At 34.4% G+C, this 25,197-nt stretch overlaps 3 protein-coding genes across 3 annotated transcripts; 1 reads left to right on the top strand and 2 right to left on the bottom strand.

Annotated features, from left to right (window-relative positions):
• Positions 1-774: 774 nt before the first annotated feature.
• On the top strand, positions 775-5,038 carry TRIADDRAFT_31577 (uncharacterized protein; the record flags this gene model as incomplete). The annotated part of the gene is made up of 16 exons (XM_002116858.1): positions 775-849; positions 2,022-2,064; positions 2,263-2,400; positions 2,543-2,595; positions 2,698-2,789; positions 2,887-2,978; positions 3,180-3,255; positions 3,328-3,396; positions 3,571-3,667; positions 3,796-3,874; positions 3,951-4,037; positions 4,147-4,297; positions 4,388-4,445; positions 4,539-4,636; positions 4,736-4,790; positions 4,913-5,038. Coding segments are annotated over 16 exons (1,389 nt in total), but the record flags the coding sequence as incomplete, so codon positions are not given.
• An 11,095-nt stretch (positions 5,039-16,133) lies between these two features.
• On the bottom strand, positions 16,134-18,742 carry TRIADDRAFT_60893 (uncharacterized protein; the record flags this gene model as incomplete). Its single annotated transcript, XM_002116807.1, has 3 exons — positions 16,134-16,555; positions 16,689-16,924; positions 17,616-18,742. The coding sequence occupies 3 exons, from the start codon at positions 18,740-18,742 to the stop codon at positions 16,134-16,136; spliced, it is 1,785 nt and encodes a 594-aa protein (XP_002116843.1).
• A 1,893-nt stretch (positions 18,743-20,635) lies between these two features.
• On the bottom strand, positions 20,636-24,378 carry TRIADDRAFT_60892 (uncharacterized protein; the record flags this gene model as incomplete). The annotated part of the gene is made up of 14 exons (XM_002116806.1): positions 20,636-20,774; positions 21,394-21,482; positions 21,583-21,679; positions 21,799-21,887; positions 21,989-22,069; positions 22,191-22,270; positions 22,365-22,425; positions 22,499-22,567; positions 22,778-22,861; positions 22,957-23,078; positions 23,348-23,418; positions 23,613-23,674; positions 23,844-23,925; positions 24,254-24,378. 14 exons carry the CDS (start codon positions 24,376-24,378, stop codon positions 20,636-20,638), a joined length of 1,251 nt encoding a protein of 416 aa, XP_002116842.1.
• Positions 24,379-25,197: the final 819 nt, after the last annotated feature.

The following is a 25,197-nucleotide window of genomic DNA, read 5'->3' as shown; positions in this document are numbered from 1 at the left end:
TTGATTTTGATTGCAATCATGACGATGGCCGTCTAGAATAGAGGAAGAGAATGGATAAAACCTTGACTTGGGCTGCAATCCATTGATCTAAATCTATCATGACCAACATCCATATTGACTTTTAGTTGCAAACTCGTTCATTAATACCGTCCATTACTCCCTAAAATGATACTAATGGTTATTATTTCATTTCATATTGAAGACAACTACCATTCCCTTGTTGCCTACCCTTGCAATTTATAAACTGGAACATGCTACTTTAGATATTGACTTTTGCTTGCAAACTTGTTCATTAATACTGTCAATTACTCTCTAAAATGATACGAATGGTTATTGCAGACAACTACCATTCCCTTGTTGCCTACCCTTGCAATTTATAAACTGGAACATGCTACTTTAGATATTGACTTTTGCTTGCAAACTTGTTCATTAATACTGTCAATTACTATCTAAAATGATACGAATGGTTATTGCAGACAACTACCATTCCCTTGTTGTCTACCCTTGCAATTTATAAACTGGAACATGCTACTTTAGATATTGACTTTTGCTTGCAAACTTGTTCATTAATACAATCAATTGCTCCCTAAGGATACACATAATATTGTCAGATATGAATGCTACATTGCTAATCAAGGATAATAATCATATTTTACAACGCCAATCATGGAATGGACGTTGTTGTATAATGGACTAAATAATAAAATTAAATCATCAATAATATTATAGAAAGCGAAAGAAACTGTCGAAAATGGCCGAGGCCAATCGGGAAATAAGCCAATTCCTGGAAAGAAAAAGGCGGAAGATTTCGAATTTGGTAAATTAATTGGCGAAGGCTCTTATTCTACGGTAGGAGCAATTGATAAATAATTATATCATGTGTGTTTTATGAGTCATTGGTGCCGTCATTAAACTGCAGTAGACTATAGAATAGGATTAGAAATAATAAATAAAATGATAGAAGATTATGAAAAGATGCTTGATTGAGCATGATACTATTGAATAATACTCTTATGCTATACCATTATAATCACTAAAATGACCATTAGTACTTTAATAATTATAATCTCCAATGTTATAGAATTATTTGCATTTGAACTTGATTTTGAATTGTGAGTGATCATAGTAAAGGAACCCATGACTGTAGAAATAGAGGAGTTATGCCATCAATTATTGATGATTATCAATCATAAATACTGTAGAAGCAAATAATATGAGTTACAAAGACGAAATGAACGACTTCAAATAACATCATAGTATTGAATGACAGTCTAAAGCTGTTGGCTTTCATCATGGATGAGTTAAGGCATAAATTGTTGATGATCATCAATCATAAATATTGTAGAAGCGAATAATATGAGTTCAAAGGCGAAATGAACGACTTCAAATAACATCATGATATTGAATGACAGTCTAAAGCTGTTGTCTTTCATCATTGAAATGACAATCGAGTAGTCATGGATTTTTCAATCGTTTGTGTTGATCGGATAAAACTAACTAAACCTATAGTAGATCCTCTAGAATTGGCAAGATTATAAATCGCAATGAGATGCCAATAAAATTTCAGCTATGAAAGCCACACCAGTAACTTGTAATATCGCCAATGATAATCTCATATTTATGGTCTAAAATGATCTAGATTGTTAAGTTGTTTGTATGAATTGGAAAAAAACTTTACGTCAAAAAGTTATTAGCTACTTACCTACCAAATCACTCCATTTCATAACTTTTATATGTGTTAAGAAAAATGCCAAGAATTCTACTTTAATACTGCACTACAGTACCGCCTGTTTGAATTATCGCATAAAGTAGATCAATAATTGCTCGCATAAGTCAAAAATGATATCTACTTGGACAATTATTTAGCATTGAATGCTACATATTACGACATTAATGGGCATACTGTTTGGCAACAGTGCAACTACTGTATAGATGGCAAACCATATATTTCCATAGACCTAAAATAATATTCCCTGCGACGTCATCGTTTTAACCCCAATTTTTTTCTATTTTTACCATAGGTTGTATTAGCACGTGATAAAAAGTCACATAAAGAATACGCAGGTAAGTTATCCTCAACAATAATCAAAATGAAGAAAACGACTCTACATAAAGTATTGAAGGGTCAAACAGTAGTCACATATTGACTAGAGTAATACTTTCCTAAGTTACGAGTTGTTATTAACTTGTAGACTCATTTACATTAACCTATAGTACTTCTATAGTTAACTAATCTTAATGCTTAAAATTTTGATAATTCAGTCAAAATTCTGGAAAAACGCCTCATTATTAAAGAACACAAGGTGAAATATGTTTCTCGAGAAAAGGAAGTCTTCAGTCGACTCAACCATCCGTTCTTTGTCCGGTTATATTTTACATTTCAAGATAAAGAAAGACTTTGTATCCTAAAATACTTAATTCTTACATTTGAACTACTTTTCATGCTATGCAACCAAATAAAATTGACATCCTTTAGGTCATAAACGATTGCAGGACCATTTATGATGATATTATTTTACCTTAACAACAACCACTACATTAGACTTTGTGTTAAGTTTTGCTAAGAATGGTGAGCTGTTAAACTACATCAATAAGGTAATATAAAGTATCCTATGTTTAGAATGAGTATGCATCGTTATTGAGCAGCTAAAAAGAGTAATTTGAATGATTTGTACTCATATCTATTTCAAAATATAGTTAGGGAGCTTTGATGAATATGCGACTCGATTTTATGCAGCGGAAATCACCTCAGCTTTGGAATATTTACACGACCAAGGTATCATTCACAGGTAATACTATCGTATCTGCTTCCTTGAGCTTTTTGAGACATGATAGGCTTCTAGCTGCGTTGCTGTACTTGTAGTTAATAGCGTTTTTGAATTGTAGAGATTTAAAGCCTGAAAATATTCTACTTGACAATAATATGCACATTCAAATTACGGATTTCGGAACTGCTTTTGTGGAAGGCGATGATAATGGTATAACTTGAGATAAACTATGATTTATTGCTATACTTTTGTAGTGCTTAAAATATTGCCAACAATATTGCTAATAATAGAGTTCAGATGGAATAGTAGTCTACTTTTAATCACAATCATGTTAATACAGCACCGTATCTATGTGTCTCTTTACAACGAATTAACATTATTCCTACTTGTCTATTTACTACTACGATTTAGCTCGAGCTCAATCATTTGTTGGCACTGCTCAATATGTATCACCAGAATTACTAACAGCAAAGAGTGCATTTAAAAGGTAATAGATTCATCAAACAATTCCAAACTAATTAAAAGAATTAAGACGTGCTTGTCCTTGTTATTCCACCAGCTCGGATTTATGGGCTCTTGGATGTATTATCTATCAGTTTGCTGCTGGATTGCCTCCATTTAGAGCAACGTGAGTTATAATTGATACGCTCATGTTTTACATTACTTGTAAAGAATTAATCGTAGATTGTAATTTATCACTAATGAATCATTACGCCTATCATTTCGGACATATAATCTCTTATCCATAGTATCATTGTAATGCTTAGTTATCTTAGCGGTTCTATTTACTGTTTCATCTCAGGAATGAATATCAAATTTTCCAAAAAATAATCAATTTAGAATATAATTTCCCAGATGGTTTCGACCCCACTACGAAAGAATTGGTTGAGTGTTTATTAGTATGTAAAGTATTTATTTACCCCTTAATTTATATAAATTAGCGTGCTAGTTTACCTACGCTATAAGAATCTTACACTAAGTAATCTGATATTGTACTAATGTTAAACTGACAACTCTAAACAATTAGGTCAAAGATCCTAAGCAACGTTTGGGTTGTCCTGAAATGGGCGGATATAGCAAATTGAAAGCTCATACTTTCTATGAAGGTATAGTTCTTAATTTTACCATATACAATTATTGCAAGTAAATTTATCACTTTATATTTCTTTTTTTATTATAAAGACATTCCCTGGGAAAAATTAGCGGATTTAGAACCGCCTAAACTGGCTCCTTTTTTACCAGCAAAGAGTAAAAGCCAAGAAGATCTGCGTAGTGGACTTAATGTAAGCACAAATTTTATAAATGCAATTCTAGTTGCATGGATTGGTGTTGTCGTTCGATATTGCATTCAATTGTAATTAACTACTACAACAGGAAGGTGGCGACGATGATGATGATTTCGATGAAAGGATGTTAGCTCAATTTGGTTTAAGTGATAAGGAAAGAAATAAGGAATTTGGATTGCTCTCCAATATTAATAAAGAAGACCGTAAGCGTAAGCTAGATAAGCAACAAAAAGATTCCAAATGGTCAGTCGATAAATTTTCGTATCAAAATTAACGAAATCAACTTAATACTTTATCTAATTTCTACATATTTACATATTATATGTCCATCAGGCATAGATTTGTAGAAAATAATTTAATTCTAAAAATGGGCCTGGTAGATAAGCGAAAAGTTAGTACCTATCGCACTTCATCTCTATTACTTTTCGGACGACCTCTAATTTGATTTTAAGCTTCATGAATTTATAATTTTTCACTTTTCAAGGGTTTATTCGCCAGACGTCGTCAGTTGTTATTAACAGAAGGGCCGCATTTATACTACGTCGATCCACAAGCAATGGTGCTAAAAGGTGAAATTCCCTGGTAAGTAGCAATATTTTAACTTTCTTTGCTGTGAGTAACAATTTATCAATGTGGAGATAAACATAATAAACATATTAATTCGCCCCATCATTCCCTTAGGTCCCGCGAATTGCGCCCAGAAGCCAAAAATTTCAAGACATTTTTTGTTCATACGGTATGAAATTACTATAATCAGTTCTATGAATCTTTCTTGATTTGACGTCATGACTATATTCAAAAAGTTTTTCATATAGCTATCAGTAACTTCGTTATTACGTACCTTTATATTACAAACAGCCAAATCGAACTTATTATCTTGAAGACCCAAATGGCTACGCGATAGATTGGGTCAACAAAATTGAAGATGTGCATAAAGATATTTATCAGAGATCCGCATCAGATTCAGTTGCTGAATTTGTTTAATTTACCACGCCGCTTAAAGTACAACAGCGAGCTACTTTACTTGCAGTAATTACCGTAAAACTAGCCATGATCTTTATCTATCCGCTTGGTCATTGGTTACATCAATTGTTTATTATTTTTCTTTTCTGGTTTCCCATGATTGATTGTACAAGTATCAATTCCTAACAACTGTCGAAATTCCTATCACTTGCGTAACTAACACAATTTTTACCTAGTATCAAAACGATAACGTCAATATATATATATATATATATATATATATAAATGATACTATTTAAAATCATCCTTGCGTCGTATAGTGTAAGTTTAATTCTACATTAAGTTTAAAAAAAAATAGTAATTATGAATTGTGACTACGCAAACGGAACGTATTACTTGAAAACATAACTTAGTATGATAGTTTTATATTTTCATTCGAACTAACTTTATACCTAATGGTAGTGCAAGTTTAATATTAATACTAGATGTTAAATATTATTATATTACTCATTAATATCAGATCATTCGCACGATTGAATCAAACATGAATCTTTTTCAAGCTTGTATCACATTAATGTGTTCATGTACGTGAGTTGTGATTTTAATGGCTGTTATAATATGAAACTTAGTACTGTAGTAACCGACCTGCAATCAAGTATTATCCATTTCAGTTGCAATCATTTACTTGATGCTGAATTTACTTTTTGTAACAGCCGAGTTGTTATTCAACCTACAACGACACTAATAGACTGTTGCCAAGCCTACTGATGCCTTTCTTGCGACCGTTGTACCCTATTTTCCATAAGTAACTTATCACTAATGTATCAGTGTATCTCTTATAGTTGTATTCCAATTTCTTAATAAAGATATCGACTAACCTAACGGCTTCTTAAACTAGTATTTGATAGTGTATAGACTAATTATTGCAATTTATTAGCCATGGTATAAAATCTGTCGATCGTACCTGATACACAGCAATAACATTGTAAACACTTTGGAGAATATTGTTGCACTACATTACACTTTAGTACAGTAGTACCGGTAGTGACGATATACTGCTCTATATGTTGCAGCAGGGAACGTAATACACTCACTTTGGATGGACAATAATTCGCTAGTTTCATCCATTTTTTAATTTTAGTAAGTAATTTTAATCTTACAGAAACGGAAGACATAATTCTGCATATAAATTGACTTACATTTTATCATTGCTCTACACAATTGTTTTAAATAAGATGCCTGTGGACTACATGTATGCGAGACCACAATTTGGCAATTTGAAGTAAACAGAAATTATCAAACCTAAAGCAATACAGTCAATTAGAACCAGTGGAAAATATGTTCTCTCCACAGAAATTAAATTTTTATACCATTTTTGAAATTCAATATATTTAAAAAGCTGTGATTTTACGTCAAAATAATGCCAATATAGCTTATTCAACATGAATCATAACGTCCGATCACGATTTAGATGAATTAGAATACATATTTAAAATATCGTAGTCATTCCCGCTAACAGATGATATATTACATTAACAGTATCCAAATAACTGCATATTTTAAAAATTTTTGAATAGCACCAAGGTTCACCTTGAAAATATGTGAAAAGACTCCTTTTCTTCTTTCATATTAAAAATTCGACCATTTGTTGGTATATAATTATTTAGATTGTTTTAGCAACTGATCAATCTGTAGAAATTGTAAATATAAAAATTCTTACAAAAATAATGGCGCTAACAATTACTTCAATCTTCTTCATTATTTAATGTCCGAGAAAACGTATACATATAACATACAGTACAATACCTGAGTTCGATACATCATTTTAACATCTTCTAAATCTAAACGTAATTCTTGAGCTTCTTCAGCTTTTTCTCCATACATCTGAAGCATTGCATTATACCGAGTTTGGAGTTCCTGAAAGATATGTTAGTACACGTAAGATGAAATGACTCTACGCCTCATCAGACATCTTGAATGAAAATCGACGACAAAATGAAGTGTTACATCTTAAGCTTATTAACTTGATAGTAACGTAACGTAAGGTTATATTACCTTATATGATGCTTTCCATTCATTAACAGCTTCGGCTTCGTCTTGTAGACTTTCAATTTCCATATTTAAATGCAGCACGTCTTCCGCAATTGAAGATCTAGACTGCTTTAATGTCGATACTTCTTCCTGGTATAACATCAATTACTTCATATTCAGAAATATCACTTCATTATGATACAAAACAATTAAAAGAGATATGGAAAATTTTATTGCATAGAGTATTCTACACTTGGTTCATAAAGTGTACCTGTAATATAGAAACTTCTCCTTCCTTTTGTTTAAGTTGGGCTTGTAAAACTTCCATGATAGTTGAAGGTGTTGCCCGCCGGAAAAATTCTCCCCCTGCAGTAGGTGTTGATGCTACAGAGTGTGAACGTAGGGACTGTTCCAGTAGTTCACTCTGCAAATCCAATGAATTAATCTTTTGTAGGATAACTTTAAATTTTAGAAAGCGATATCATTCACAGCGCGATAATCTACATTAGTTAATACCTGAGTCAACGATGATGATGCAGGTACATCTGAAATCGCATTCGCATTCCCTGTGGAACTTGACCAGCTATCAGTTCTACTATGTTCGCGAAATTTAAGCTACAAACATCACCAATAAACAATCTCTTATGATATTTACAACTGGCAAAAGAAATCGCTAGCTATTCCAAAATAGTTTAATAATTATATCAATATAATACCGTCGCAATACTTGCCGGCGAGGTATATTTTTAGTACTAGTGTACTCATTAAATCAATATCCAGATAATAAAACTACCTTTTCTTGTGATATATTCAGTAACTCTGTTGTCTTTTTTAATTCTTGCTCCAGATTACTAATTTCATTTTGCATTTGTGTCTCACTTAAGTCCTACATTTAAAAATGCAATTGTATAAATTGCGAATAGGTCTTTTTCTAATTCATTTTTATTGCCATAACAACTAGACACTAGATAACTAGAGAATAATGATATCTACAATATTACCTTATCATTTCGTAGATTTCGAAGGTCACGAAATAGACTAGCTTTAACTTCGTCAGCTTTAGATTTTTGCCTATCATTTGTGTAATTATTTATCGTGAATAAATTATTCCATTAATTGTTATTAGTCACGACGAATGATAAATAACAAATTAATAGTACCGTTTCATGTTATCGTCTAAATCTTGATAGCGGAGCTTTTCAGCTTGCAATTCAGATTTTAACGTTGTTATTTGCTTCTTTTGGGCTTTAATTTGAGCTTCATAATTGGCCAATTTAGAGATAGATTCCATGGACGTTGTTGTTGCTACTTGTTCTTTTTCAGACGCAAGCATTAACTGCTGATTAGTTTCATCTATAGATCAAAAAATGATACATCCATTCAATTAGCTATGAAGCTGTCTGTTTTACTGGCAACATTTTCAATTCCTTTTATAATGACTGACTTAATCTCTCAGTTAAATTTCTTTCAACGGCTTCCCAAGACGCCAGCTGAGATTTATGAGAGTTTTGCAAATTATTTATTTGGCGAAGTAAAGGCTGGGTGGCTGAATTATTAAAGGAGGAAGTATAATTTAATAACCTATTAGTCAATTGAACTGATATTTGAAACTAAAGTGGAAAGTTTAAGTTACGTAGATATTTCTTAATTTACGTGCATTATCGCTGTAATACCTTGTGAAATACTTTGAGATAAATCCTGATTTCTAGATTCTGCTGCTTGCAATCTCTGTTTGATAATATTATTTATCACAATTAAATAGAAATTGTTATTTAGTGCAGTATATAAAATTGTCAAGTCGTTCTTGTAATTAATTATTATACATTAGGTTGATTACAAAGCATCCACTTACCATTTGCATGTCACTAATTTCCCTGCGCAAAGTTTCTTCTGTCCAGGTTGTTTGTTGTTCACTTCTACTTATAGCAGACTGAAGATCTTTGATCTGTTTGCATTTCAATATGTGCAAAATGGTATAACCAATAATTTACTATCACATCCATCAATAAACATGAAGAAATGAAATATTCTCTTATCCGCTAGAATTTCTCTAACCTGCATAGCTAATCTCTCTTGTTCTTCAGTAGCTTTACGCTTTTCACGATCTATTGTCATTCTTAACTCTTCCTTTGCTAGAACCTCAGCACTAAGAGCAATTTCCTTCGCTTGACTTTGTTTATGGGCACTTTCTTTATGCAACTCAGCTAATTCACTACAGTATCGTCAAATTTATTAAGTTACAATTAATATTTAATTATTATCATTAAAAGCATATGTTGAAGGATGTTATTCAAATATTGTACAATATAGTTTCAGTTTAAAATAACAATTTACGCACACATAGGATTTATCGAGAGCCGATTGTAAACTTCTAGCTTTCTCCAAAGCATTATCTAATTCTTGCTATAGTATTCCAATGTTTAAACATAATTGCACTTATTTCCAGATTGCATAAGTAACGTAGTATGATGAAACATAAAAAGTTCTTAAGCTTTATGTTACCTTCTGAGATATCGACTTCTTTTCTTGGCGAGAAATCATTTCATTCAAGGTATCGTATTGTTCTTTATTTTTGTTAGAATTATACAAAAGTGTGAATAGACGACCAACCAATTACTGTAGCGTAACTAGTCATAGCTATCACTGTAATAGATTTTTAAATCATTCAAATGGTACCTTGTAATTTGGCTTCCTTCTGATCTTTTTGTTTAAGAGATTCGCGTAACTTTTCACATTCAGACTGCAACGTCGCAACATTTTCTCTATGTTTTAATTCAAAGAATGCACAAACGATGAAAATAAGTCCTAAATCTACCTTATAGTTAGTGACGCTGTCAATTAAATACCTTGATGATATTAGAGCAGAGTCAGATTCCTTTTCCTTGGCTCTTAATTTTTTAATAATATTATTACTTTGTAGCTGCTGCTTAGATAGTCGTTCCCCTATAATTTTTAGCAAATACGAGTATGTTAACTTGTTTTTAAACGTTACAACACATTTCATATAGACGTTAAGTGATATCCAACATGAAAGAATTTCCCAATATTGTACCTTCATTTCGCAATTCTCTTACTTCATTTTCTTTTTCTTCTAAAATAGTTGAATGACTTTCTAACCTAGGGATAAGATGTATGAAAGTTTTCATTGGCCTGATAACGAAGAAAGAATAATGCAAGGTGACGAAAAAATAAGAAAATTATTTTAATTTACTGTGTAGCAAGAACTTCTTCCAATTCTGCCACTTTCTTCTTGAACAAATCTCGATCCTAGAATAAATCAATATTCCTCATTCAATTATGTATCTATACACGAGTATATGCGCGTATTACTTATATTCAGTATTATTCAATCTCTAACCCGTATAACGTCCTTTAATTTGCCTTCAGATGTTGAAATTCTATTTGTAAATTCTCGTGTCAATTTCTCAACTTCGTCGTCGTCTGCTTTTCTCATAATTTCAGCCTGTTCAAGTTGCCTAAGTTACAAACAGTAATTTGATACTTGATTACAAACGAGCACCTTTAACTCACTATCTCATTTGGTATCATCCATAAGGTGATGTTCTATTCAATTAATAACGTAGTCATAAATCTTTACTATACAAAAAGAAGGAGAAATACAAATTCAACATAGTTGTGGTTAACCTTCTTAAGATGACATTGGCTTCGTCAAGGTCATGATTAGTCTTACTTAATACAACAATTTTAGTTTCTCTTGCTTCAATTAGCTGATAGTAATGATCTAATTGCTATAAGATAAAAGCTTAAAATAGTTATCCCAAAACAATGCGAAGAGGTATTCAACTATTTCAAAACAGAGACAATCAAGTAAATGATGCATCATTTACCTTTTGCAATTTTTCTACTTTCTCTACATATTTCTCTAGTGGGATTGCTGATTGACTATTCTCAGTTATTTGAGGTATCGTTTCTTGTTGGGAAATTTCACTAACATCTACATTATGATTAACTTTACAGCTTTCAGCACTATCGTTGGATTGATTATCGCCTTGACTAAGGCTTTGAGTTAATTTACTATTTGTCGGTTGTGATAAAGTGCTGCTTCCGGATGACTGATTCAATTCCGATGCATCTTGTTGATTGCTATATTGTCCAATATCTTGGCGAATGAATATGATACATCAACATTAGTATTCCATTTGGTGTAGTACTGGTATTGAAATATTCTTTAACAAGCTAAACCTATCAATTTAATAGTAGTTATGCAAATAAAAAGTTCTATTTCCATTGCTGTATGATAAGATATCATCAATCAATCAATCAGAACCTGATTCCAATTCATGGGTATCATTGCTTGCATCATCCATTTGATGATCATCGTCTGAATGATGCTCAATTGTATTCTTCTCTTGAGAGCAATGACTGGAATGGGATTGATCCACCTTGTCGTTCTCTGTTGTTGTATCTGAAGTTGTTGGAGGTAGCAACTCATTACTATCTTGAATATGGAATTGTTGATCTGGAAGTGACGATAACGCTCGTTCTTCCGTATCTAAATGAACTTGTTTCATTTCATTGACATTGGTGTTGATGGATTCTATGCTTGCGATGTTGCTTTGACTTGGCTCAATCTTGTCATCATCAGTATCGCTTTGAAGTGATTGTAAATTGGTTGGATGATGTACAACACTCTCCTGTACTTTTTGACTATGATCGAATGGATGATCTACTTTGTGACTATGGTCGAATGGCTGAGCAGTCGTATCCAATGGCAATAGACTATGATCGATTGGAGGTTGATCTTTTTGTTGAAGACTTTCTTGGACGCTTTCTGTGATCGCTATTGCTTCGATTTCTGTTGTTTCATCCACTTGTTTGTTGGCAAGCGGTTGAGCACTATCGCTGTCCTTTCCATCTATGCTACTACTAGAATGATTACGTTTATGGGTAAGCTGATGACCGGTTTTAGTTGGTCGTTTGGTTGGACTAGTTATTGTCCGTTGTCCCTGGGCTTTTACACCACCACGTTTACTCGCCTCTTTCTTTTCCTTACTGATTGTTGGTTTACCTGTTGATGGCTTTTGCCCAGAAGAAGTGAGTGATTTGTTGGATATTGTCGCTGGTTTAGCCACCAACTTATGCAATGGAGTGGAAGGTGCAGAATCGTCTGTCCCTTCATTTAAATATGTATCCCATAATGAATTATCATCACCCAGTCGTTGTTTATTGATATCGCTTGGATCCAAGGCGATCTTACTACTTGAAGTGGATGGTGTTAACGTTGGCTTGGAAGTTTTATTGGCTTGATGTTGACTTTTGCGATCATGACGGACATCATGGCCTATGATCATAACCAACAATAAGCATTAATTCATGTATGGGCTACATCATTTGTACTATTTAAAACATAGCCTCTGCCGCTATAGCCTAAAATCACCATGGATAACCACTGGACTTGAAAGCATACCTATTATTTTGCTACTTTGATGGCCGGAAGAACTCGACTTGACATTGCCAGTGGAGTCTTCATCTTGAATATCTAACACGCGATCGATTTGTTGTTGTGCCTTAACAAAGGCACTCTTGGCAAAATCCAACGAACTAGTAGAAAACCAACTCATCTTTCTCTCACTGACTAACTTAATTAGACTACCCTACATGGAGTGGATGTTGAATGGATTCATTCATCCTATGCAAGCCATTGGATGGATGTTATCCATTGCCATCTTGGTGGGCAGAGATACCTAAGCGATGGATCGGAGTTGCAATTTTGGACGCTTGAAATGCCATAGTGAAAGGAGTATCGTGTTTGGGGATAACACATCAAGCCCATACTGTTCCTGTATTGCACTGATTTAGCAGTGAGTCAGAGCTGATACAACAACGCACCTGTGCACCGTTTTGCTGCTGGCGTAGACAAAGCCGTACAGTACAGAAGGGCTAGTACGGTACCAAGTACTGTACTAGTTCTTACTGTACACTGTAGCAAGACTGTACTGTACTGTACAGTGTACAGTATACAGTTGGCCTGAGTTTGGTCCGGTCCGGTTTGGCTCGGTTGAATCCCTTTATGATCTCTACTGAGTATAATACTGTACAGTACAGTACACACAGTCTCGTGTACAGTCTACAGTACAGTCTAGTACAGTCTAGTACAGTACAGTACTGTACACTGTAACCAGACTACAGTTGGCCTGAGTTTGGTCCGGTCCGGTTCGGCTCGGTTGAATCCCTTTATGATGTCTACTGAGTATAATACTGTACAGTACAGTACAGTACACACAGTCTAGTGTACAGTCTACAGTACAGTAGTACAGTACAATCTACTGTAGTACAGTACTGTACACTGTAACCAGACTACAGTAAATACTACAGTACTGTATACTGTACAGTACAGTACTGTGCTACTGTAGATCCTACTGTAGCAAGACTGTACAGTGCGCTACAGTGCTGTGTAGAAATGTATTCGATCCTACTGTACTGTACACTGTAGCAAGACTGTACTGTACTGTACTGTACAGTGCTGTAGAAATGCTTATTTTTACATGGAACGGTAGCACGATACAACACCGCACCTGTGCACCGTCTTGGTGTTGGCATGGTGGCTATAGCCACATACAGTAGACAAAGCCGTACAGTACTGAATGGCTGGCACGGTAACAAGTACTGTACACAGTATCCTACTGTACACTGTAGCAAGACTGTATACAGTATTGCACACAGTACAGTACAGTACAGTAGTTGCAGTACACGCTCCTGTCAATTTCTATTATTATACTGTACTCTACTCATGGAACCAACGATCAGGACGATAAGATGAACTAAAATAAAATGAATAATACACGCGAATTGATTAAAACTCGTGTAAAATTGGACATGCAAAGATTGAGAAAGGTCTAAATAATGAAAAGTTCGTTCTAGCAAGAAATCAATGGAATGAAATATCGCTCAACGTGAACGATAGAATTTGGTTTATAGAGCACAGTATTACTTTAATTGACCATCAACATACTCAATATACTGTACAGTACAGTACAGTACAGTACTGTACACTGTACAGTACTATTTTACAGTAACTGTACAGTACTGTACAGTACATCAATACAGTACAGTACTGTACTGTACAATTTATAATATAATTTATGCATCTATGCAAATACAAGTCTTTATCCATTCAAATAATGAAATTTTACTTTCGATGAACGTAATGCCCCAGTGGCACAGTAGGTTAGCGCGTTGTACTTATATGGCAGTATTGAAGGCGCCATAGACATGCAAAGGTCGAGAGTTCGATCCTCTCCTGGGGCATTGGCATCATTTTTCAACATCTTTGAAAAGAAATCCATTCGACGCCATCTCGTTATAGCATTTTCATAAAATTATACCCAATCGTAATTCTTTTTGATAAACTAGAAAATACCACAAGTCTTGACTATTTCATGCCTACATGGTTCTCCCTTAATAACGATACTTTTCCTTTTGACTGGCATACAAACATGGCAGTTCGCGTTTTCATTTCAAATAACAGTGGGTAAATGCATGATTAAGGAATGACTTGGTGGTCTACCAGTATTGCAAGGATCCCCTAGCTCAAGTCAATACAAAAAAGTTGCAAAACTTCATTCTATTACTAGACACTGATATGCTTGTGTGAGGTGATCCTTCTTGATTAATGCAGTCCATTCTTTTTATTTAGTACAGGGCGAGGGAGGGAACTGGAAATAAATATTCTTGTGACATGCTTTGCTGTCTTCACATGGACAGTACTGACAAGAACGTTGCAAATTAATTTTCCAAAAAGAAGGAAGAAACCCGACTCAAAACTTTTTCTTCAATAAGAAATTAGGATTTATATGAATGGATTCTGAGCAGCTGATTTTTAGGCTGCAATTATTCCAAACGCCTTATTTCTATACATAAATACCCAAACTATCGTCTTACAATGGCGTACTCAAAGATTGTGGCAGCAATATACAGTTCATTTTAATTTAATAACCAATGGAACGCTACAGTACCTGGTCTCAAGACCGAAATGTCATACAGTAGTTTATTTCAAACTGATTTTGCGGGTTAACGTAGTTCAAGGTATGGATATCCTTGACAACTCCGATTACAGTTCAATCATCTGCCCCCCTCTTCCTGTAGTTAGCGATAGAAGTGAATGTCAACAGATAATCATGACGTCAAAACTACCCAATGGATTTCTTTCCTGCTGCAATCTCAACTGTAAACAATTCTAATTTTATCCCAACATCATCGTAGTTTATTTGCAAAATTGAAACAACGTAGGGTATAAAATTTGCAGTATTTCTCTTCCGATCCTCCAGGCCAGTTCGTTTCTCATTGCTGCATGATCAGCGATAACATTACCACAACGAATGTATACGATCGATTGAATGAATCAAAGTGCCATCCATTCACTTTCATGTCAGATAGATGTTATAGAGGAATGAACGAATTCTTCTATTGCCAATAGACGCAAGTCCGCCTAATTTTCACCCTTTAATTTATACGGTATCGTGACGTCAATCTGTCCAGTGAAGTGAAAATACTCCAGTAATATGATTGTAATCATTTCCTAAAAGTAACTTTAATTTAGTATGGTAGCTACTTTTCTAATCTTTGTAGTTGATACAGTATCAATTGAAATTAGAAGAAAAGTCTACTTTAAAATTTTTGAAATGGAGATTCGTACGCAACACAGTAATAAACATTTACACGTATATTTATTTCTTCAATAATATTCAAGTCCTATTTAATCGAGAACAGGATGGAAGCTACGCTTCTTGAGTTAAAATGATTATGGTGCGATGAGTCATATACTTAAAATCAATCAATTCAATAAAACTTTACAGGGGGTTCCATTCAATGTCATGGTCGTAATCCCTGCTGCAATAATGATATAAAATTGATAAATAAATAATATATTATTGTTACACAACATCACACAGCGACCTATTCTGTTACATAGACGAGCAGTCATTGCTCCGAAACAGCTTCAGAATATGTTAACGGCGGCATGATATTACATCTACTAGTAGTTGTCAAATCAAATTCAGTAGTAATGTAATCAATTATTGCGTTCTAGTTATATCTTGCAAAGGAGAATGTCAAACAGTAATTACTAGTATGGCGTATAAATTCCATTACCAGCAGTACCCATGTAGGATAGCCAAGGTTGAGAAGTTACATTTAGAAAATTGACTTGAAGCGAAACACTACAAGAGGGTACTACAAAATTACTATCGGATGTCACACACTTAAAATTGCCATCTAAGGAAGATTTCGATATACTTAAGACGTAACTATCCATCATTCCATTGGAAACTTTCCATGACATTGTGCTTATAATCCAAAAGTGATTGGTAATCTTATCAAAACCAGCAGCGGTTGATGAATATTGCATTTCAATAACATCTCCTTGAGGAGGTAAAACAGTATCCAGTAGCAGGGGTGAATGCGAATTATTTTGCAAATTATGAGCACCCAACAACAGTGCCTGACTGCATGTCGAATTGTCGGAGTAGGCTTTGCAACTTGTGTTGCCTAAATAGGGAAGCAAGTATTTCTTTTAGATATTTTTATATTATCTATCGTAAAAATCCAAAATACGCTCAGTCAATGATTGCAGTTGTTAAATAAAACTTGTTATGATAAACATTTTCATTTAGATAAATACCTGAAAACATTACTGGGTAAATAAATACATCACTACTTTCATTGGATGTAGCAACGGAAATGATGTTACTTGGCATGTAATTTAACTGGGATTGCGTTTCATCGCCACCCGCAGATAAAATTTTACCATTGTAGCCATTAATGATGACATAGTCATTCAAGTCTTGATTAATGACCTTGAAGTTAATCATAATATCCGGATAGATGTCGTTGTTGTAATCGCCTGGAGCTGGAAGACTAAAAACACCAACGAAATAACATCATTAATTTAGCTACCAAAATGGCACTAGCCTTACAATTAATTTCACTTCAAAAATGAATTTCTACAAATTTACTGGCTAAATAATGAGCTGATTTGTAAAATTTGGGCATTAGTCGAGCCTTAATTGACCATGATCATAAAAATTTTTTCAGTAATCAAGAAATTTGTTTTGATTATAAAAAAATATTTTTAAGGCATAATAAATACACTTCTCTGTTTTCAAGAGCGGGCGCAACAATGATGTAATATAGATAAATAATATAGAGAAGATAGACGCTCAACTTTCATTTACATTGGAGAAAAATAGGATAACAAAATTGACGATTACTTCTTTGTGTTATAGTAAATGGTATAGCTCAGATATTCAATTTAGATGGAATAGAAGCTTAGTCACTCTACAGACAAAAAATGCAGAGAGAAATCTACCCACTAAATATCTTGTGAAATATAGTGCGAAGAGTCTTGGACAATAGAAACTATCGTATGCTACCGACTTGCTCTTGCTACAGTATCGAAAGTGCTTTCGAGTAAATGGTCAATAATTAATTCTATAATTAATAGCTGAAAATGACGAATTTGGTCATTGATCAAATTGGATACTAAAGTCTTGAGATAATCGTCTCAATTTCTACACTATCAATTAAAATCCTCCTGATTTCGACTTACTTGACAATACTTGAGTGACGGAGGTGAACAACCCAATATCGAGCCATTGTTGCACCAAGCGTGGCAATAATTGTGCCATTAGTGAAAGTTGTTATAATATCTTTCTGACCATCGCCATCGAGATCGACGAGAATCGAAGGCCATTTCATCATTCCACCTTGAATTAAGAACTGAGTGCTCATATCATTGCTGCCTGTAGCAGTATGGATACGGGATAAATCTCTAACGTTCATATAGGAAACTCGACTAGACATATTGCGAAGAAAGACACTGAAATAAATAACGGCTTGATTGTTATATCGGTGATCGATAATGAGGGAATCGGCGATAAATTGTTCGTCTTTGACCGCAACTGATCTATTTATAACACTTCCCATCGTTGCCGATAAGAATAACCAATACCTACTCAACATCGAATTCTCATACGTATTACAAGCTAACATAATGTCTTGAAAAGAATCTTGATCTACATCAGGTATGATAGCTGCAGAGTTGCAATAATCAGCATGGCTAACATCGTGGATGCGTCGATTCCATAGTACCGTTAACGACGACGTTTCAATAGCAAGAATATCGCCTGTAGACGTCGCTATTAAGCAATCGAATGGATAACCTCGATCTGTAGGAGGTAAATGGCCTTCAGGACAGAATAACAGTGTCACGCTGCCGTTTAAATCCAATTTCCATAACTGGTGTCCGTTGGAACTATTCAATGCTAGCAATTGTTGGTGAGGACCTTGGTCAGATAGGATCGAAGTGTGGTTCAGACTAGCAGTCATCAGAACAACATAGTCTTGACTTTGGTTCGTTAGCAAAAGTTGAATAGGTGAATCGATGGAATAATTATGAATACTTGTAGACCATATCCTGCGATCACTAGCTGATGGACATGGTATAGCAAATATGAAGACAATGATCGCTGCAGCAGCAAATAAAATGGATAAATTAAATAATGCTCTCGATTTATTGTCCAACGGCTTTCGGACTTTCTTGCTAGGACTAGGAGTTGATTCAGTATCTTCCATTTTATTATCCTTTGTTATACCAAGATCAACTTGTGGAGCTGCATGACTTTCTACTGGTGCTACTACTTTTACAACTTCGATCGATGGGGATAAGCTTAACATCTTCCTTGCTAAGAATAAACTTGATCTTGATTTTCCTTCGTGCAAGGCAATAAAAAAAAAAGATTTTAAATCAATACATCAGTCAACACTGGTATTTATATAGTCTGCTAATTCATTCATCATTCTGCGCATGAGTAGGTGTGGCTTTCAAGCGGGCGTCATCAATCCTAACCCTAACTCTATCACGCAAATGGGCCCCCTACTTCGGTAGATTTGCATTTTCCTACCTACAGAGGTGGTTTTTCATCATCATCATGATTGCAGTCTATGCTCTTACCCTTCTTCCATTCTATTTCTCCCTCAGAAATGGAGAAAAGAAAGCATTTATAACTCTTAAGCTGCTGTAGATGCAACTAGTATAACGCTTTCACAATGCACAAACTACAATACATTGGTTGAGCAAATGGGTCCCCCCGACTTCGGTAGATTTGCATTTTCCTACCTACAGAGGTGTTTTTTCAACATCATCACGATTGCAGTCTATGCTCCTACCCTTCTTCCATTCTATTTCTCCCTCAAAAGCATTTATAACTCTCAAGCTGCTGTAGATGCAACTAGTATAACGCTTTTACAATGCACAAACTACAATACATTGGTTGAGCAAATAGGCCCCCGACTTCGGTAGATTTGCATTTTCCTACCTACAGAGGTGTTTTTTCAACATGATCATGATTGCAGTCTATGCTCTTACCCTTCTTCTATTCTATTTCTCCCTCAGAAATGGAGAAAAGAAAGCATTTATAACTCTTAAGCTGCTGTAGATGCTACTAGTATAACGCTTTTACAATGCACAAACTACAATACATTGGTTGAGCAAATGGGCCCCGACTTCGGTAGATTTGCATTTTCCTACCTACAGAGGTGTTTTTTCAACATCATCACGATTGCAGTCTATGCTCTTACCCTTCTTCCATTCTATTTCTCCCTCAAAAGCATTTATAACTCTCAAGCTGCTATAGATGCAACTAGTATAACGCTTTTACAATGCACAAACTACAATACATTGGTTGAGCAAATGGGCCCCGACTTCGGTAGATTTGCATTTTCCTACCTACAGAGGTGTTTTTTCAACATCATCACGATTGCAGTCTATGCTCTTACCCTTCTTCCATTCTATTTCTCCCTCAAAAGCATTTATAACTCTCAAGCTGCTGTAGATGCAACTAGTATAACGCTTTTACAATGCACAAACTACAATACATTGGTTGAGCAAATAGGCCCCCGACTTCGGTAGATTTGCATTTTCCTACCTACAGAGGTGTTTTTTCAACATGATCATGATTGCAGTCTATGCTCTTACCTTTCTTCTATTCTATTTCTCCCTCAGAAATGGAGAAAAGAAAGCACTTAGAACTCTCAATTTGCTTTAGATGCAACTACTTAGTACATTTTTACTATGCACCAAGTATCGTACATTGGTTGAAAATCTATCGTACTAGACTGTATTACACAATCTATCTACTGAAGTCTATACAAATCAACTTATCAACCGATATGATTCTGCCTAGTGATGAACAAAAGTAAATTCTGAAGGATTCTCCATATAAGGTCATGCAATATTACGTCATGCTAAACTAGGTTTGCAAACTGCAAAGTAAACAGTGGAAAATGTCAACACTGCAGTAGGTTTGCCTCGATCAATTAGTTAGTTCCTCGATAGCTACAGTATACTGGATGATTTATTGATTTACAGGTACATCGTCATTACAGCACCAAGGACTGCTCAACCAGACAACCACCCAACTTCACAAAAATTGAATCAACTAACTTTTTGTTAAGCTGGGGAGGTCGATGAGTCGTGACAGTGTACCTACAACTCCAGATATAGGTAGCAATTACAAGGGCTATAGAAAGTTACAGACACTGGACGATTTATTCATGTGGCAATGCATCCTACTTTGCCTGCAACACGATAAATAAGTACGTAGCAACACAGGCTACAGCAGGCATCGATCGTATCATTGCATGGACAGGAGAACAACAAATTTTTACATTCATCTCATTTTTCTCATCATAGAATAGGAACAATCGTCTAGACGATAAAATACCTTAATAATGCGAGATACATCTGATTTAATTTTTAACAACTTTACGGCAGAGAATAAGTATCAAAATGCGTCAGCAGAATAGCATGCATACGCATATGCACCTGAAACAGATCAAACTCCACTGTAGGGCGTTAAAAAACCATGATAAAAACAAAATAACTTTAAATAACTGTCACTTATTTGGTATAAATTATATACGAGCGTACAGAGACTATTTAGAGATAGTGCAAATTCAATTGAAAAGATTTCGAAGCCCATCTGAAATAAAGCCAGCTTGGTATATTTGCGCTGTTTACGATCTTTGTAACTTGGTTTTAAGAGAACTGCGTCAGCTAATAATACAAAAATTTATAGAGCAGTCATTTATAATTGTCACTAAAAATAAAGCTTAGTTTAAAATAATTTACGTCCATAAGCTTACACGTGTACACCAGTAGATATAATCGCTAGTATTGAACTATTAAATAATTTATCCGTATTGTAAAATTCTATCGAATCACACTTTGTTAATAACTTGATAGTGAAAAAATATTCATTTTCGGTCGAAACTGAACTCCGTTACCGTAGTAATCGCCAAAATCAAACAATTTCCTACAGTATTACCGCTGTAGATCTGGTGGGAGGTTATCTTCGTACGAATTTTGCAGGTCCCTCTCTATGCATAGCTTAACATCCATTAGATGAATTTGCTCCTATCCAAGCCATACATGCGAAATTGAACAATTGATGTTAATTTACAATCAAAGGTGTAGTAGAAATACGTACAACTAGCAATAATCATTAAGGGCATACCAATAGGCCTGTATCTCGATGTCGCAGTTTTACATCGCCATATTTAACAGTATTATCGTCTATGACAATGCAGAAGAGAGTTCCCATTTCATCGTGACTGTAGAAAATAATTTAATAAAGGTAACATTATTAAGCGTCTGAACATCGAGAACTTACTCTCAATTATATCTCTACTGTAAGAAGGTACTTCTGCTAAATCGGTATACGGTTACTTACTTTTTGTAACATTCCTCTAAACATTTAGCACTTTCTATCCAAGTAACTATTTCAGCGCTATTTAATTTCTTAGCTAAATATTCCGCAAGCTGATACGCCATAGAAATGCAATATCGAACCATTGTTAAGACATCTCAAGTATGGATCATGAACTAATTTAACCAATTTCACCAAATATCCAAAGAGTTACCTCTACAAAGTGAATCCTGTCCGTATTGGGGTGAATGATAGCTGCTTTAATCGGAGATAGTCGCGGATGTAACTTTAGTGACTAAAAGTTAAAATTAAAACTTTTGACTTGGATTTATTTCATTATCGAAGAATATCATGGAGTAGTTGTTGACTTCTATGTTCTCAGTTATCAAGTAATAGTATTAATTAATCTATTCTACCTTAAAGCCATCTTTACTGGCACCATTAGCATGCATTAACTGCCTGCAGTGATATGAATCGATAAGGTAAGCCAATACTCCTACACAAATAACATTATAGTGTACGAGTTAAAATATAGGACGGTGCACCTTTGACTAATTGCGTAATTCTTATTCCAAAATCAAAGCTGTTACCTTGAGTCATGTACGACGAACATGTGATTGAATGAAAATTATTACTATTACATATATTTTTCTATAAATAACGAGTCAGAATAATTCTTAGTAAAAATAAACTAAAATTAATATGGAAAGAATTTAGATATAACCTCAATTTCATTGCTATCTTTACAATATGAAATATCTTCAACAGTTTCCTTATAATTATTGTACGATAGCTAGCAAAAGTAAAAACGAGAATGCATGGAAAAATATTATCTTGATTTTTACAAGTCTTTTAACCGTTGGAGCAACAATTAATGACTACAGTATAGCTATCAATACGCTTTAAAGTGACGTCTAGTAGGTAAAGAATAATTCTGATAAACACTATCTACACGTATATATAAAATTAGCAGGCTTATAATTTATCCGTCAAATTAACATACCACTATTCTTGCTCTATCGTAAGTCTTACTATCATCAAAGCTGTCCTCTTCCAGGACAAAACGCCCAGGTCTATTAATAGATAACTGCCAAATACCAAGTCAGTTCATTTAATACACAATGGTTTAACTTGTAGCAATATATACAGTGGATTGCATAAATTTACTTAATTATGGCTTACTTTTCTCCACCAAGTTGCTCTTTCCTTCTTCCAAGTATGATACCATAACTGTGATTCTTTAGGTGAGCAGTAAAATCTTAAAAAGGCTTTGAAACTTTCACCGCCAGATACGCTATTAATCTCTACGTTACGAAGTGAGAAAGCGAGTAGAAAGTAAATGACTTATCAAAGTATTTATAACATTTCAACATTCAGTTAATACTGTAGCTGGTAAAGCAATATTATGATAAACACACGCAACGTCCATTTACTGTATCAATACGATGCAAATGTTGCATAGCAGCGCTGATAATTGATTTAATTTCATCATACCATATTATTATGATTATGTAAAAATGGTTAAAACAGCACATCAATATTACACGTAGTATTTGTAAAAATATTGGATTACGTCGAATTAGTACAAAAGGCAGCGCAGGATTCATCATTTTGATAGAATTTTGTCTTGATGTTAAACCATCCCTGTAATTTTATTTGCGATAAAGCATTTCACATATTAATTAAAGTCATTCACTGATAAAATTGGCTAATATCATCCGTGGATGTCATAACTAATGAATATTTGAAACTCTAAACGTTTTAGAGCAACAGATAATATTAGTACGATGTAGAATCTTATCATGTATCACTATCCAATCTCGGAGGTATACGCGTACCTATCCAAGTTCCAAAAGTGCAGTAGGCTGTTCGAGCTATCAGACAACGATTTTATGTTATCCTAATATTCAATAATGAAAATTTGATTAACGAAAGATAATAATTTGAATATCATCAATGTATAGTAAAATCGGCTAACATTAATGGGTGTTATTCACCGAGCTTCTTCTCAAATTTTACTAGTACAGGATCCTTATTTTAACATTTTCCTAATCAAACTTTGGGCTTACGTTTAGACCTTTATCGAGTGTAGTCGGCTGAATTTCCAAGACGTTGCAAGCTTTACCACGAATAATAGAAATGGATTTTCGCCTAAATGTAGGAAAATATTAAATATTTTAATATTTACCCAAAGCATAATCACCAATGCTTATTAGTCATTGGTCGCAACGTCTCAACAGTCATTAGTTTGGATGCACTGCATACACTAAGCGAATAGCTAGTAGTCATATTTAACTTACCACGAAGTAATGAAATTAATCAATTTAAATATGCTGTTATCTACTAAGGGTACAACCTAAATTTACTGATCCGAATGCTAATTTTACATAATTGAATCTACCTCCAGTATGATTAAATAGTGTAGAATATACGTATATCATTAGCAATGAAGTATGTGCTTGATTTTGATTTGACTCACCATTCTTGGTAAAGATTTCTCATTAGTAGTATGCCAAGAGGACCCAATTTGTCTTCATTCGTTCCAATTAAGAATAAACCTCGTCGCGAGAGATGGGATAAGATATCTTTCATTTCATAAGCCATGACTCTAAGCGTGATAACAAATTTTTTAGTTAATGTACAATGCACCATCTGCGTTGCATACTGTATTTCTTAAATTAACTAGTTACAATTACGAAATAATGGTCAGACAGCAAATGGTGATTGCTAATCTCAACTTTAGTTGAACTTGATTTCAAATAGTTAAAAACTGTCATGTCACTGCTAATTTTTATAAAATCGATTTTAAAACTCGATATTCCGGCATCCCCTATCCTTGGTGGAAGAGTTTGACTCTGGAAACGTTTGTTGGCAGCTGCACGCTTAGTCTCCATTTTAAGCAGCATGGCAGCCGCGTACTACACATACTACTAAACTGGAGAGCAACAGCAAACGAGTTTATACTATACGCTAATCATGTATAAGAACCGTTTTCTATCCAATTGACAAGATCCGCTATAACATTTCCTTTTCAATCCTCTACATCACCAACTTAATTGGGTACTTTACCTGGCAAAAGGTGCGAGATAATTGCACAAACGATAGCTGCTACTAGGGAGTTGCAGACATGATGGCACGATTGGCTGTCATAAATTCGATGGTTTACTTAATAGTGCCGGCCAATTCTTGAACTTTCTATTAACAGATGCAAGCTATAGTACGTTTGCTTTCCACTGCACAAAGCTTAAGCATAAATTCCTATTTCAAGTCCAGTCGATGGTAGAAAACTTAGCCCAACAAACTTTTGCACCATCATCCAAAGACGATCATAACGATAGACTATGCTAAGGTGTTTGCCTCAGCAGGTCCGATGCGACTAGCTAGACCAGCGTAATACCATGTTACCGTACAGTAGTCAAAACT

This window comes from Trichoplax adhaerens, genomic scaffold (genome assembly GCF_000150275.1).
Source record: "Trichoplax adhaerens TRIADscaffold_18 genomic scaffold, whole genome shotgun sequence".
NCBI classification, from domain to species: domain Eukaryota; kingdom Metazoa; phylum Placozoa; class Uniplacotomia; order Trichoplacea; family Trichoplacidae; genus Trichoplax; species Trichoplax adhaerens.
This window is presented reverse-complemented; position numbering and strand designations above follow the sequence as displayed.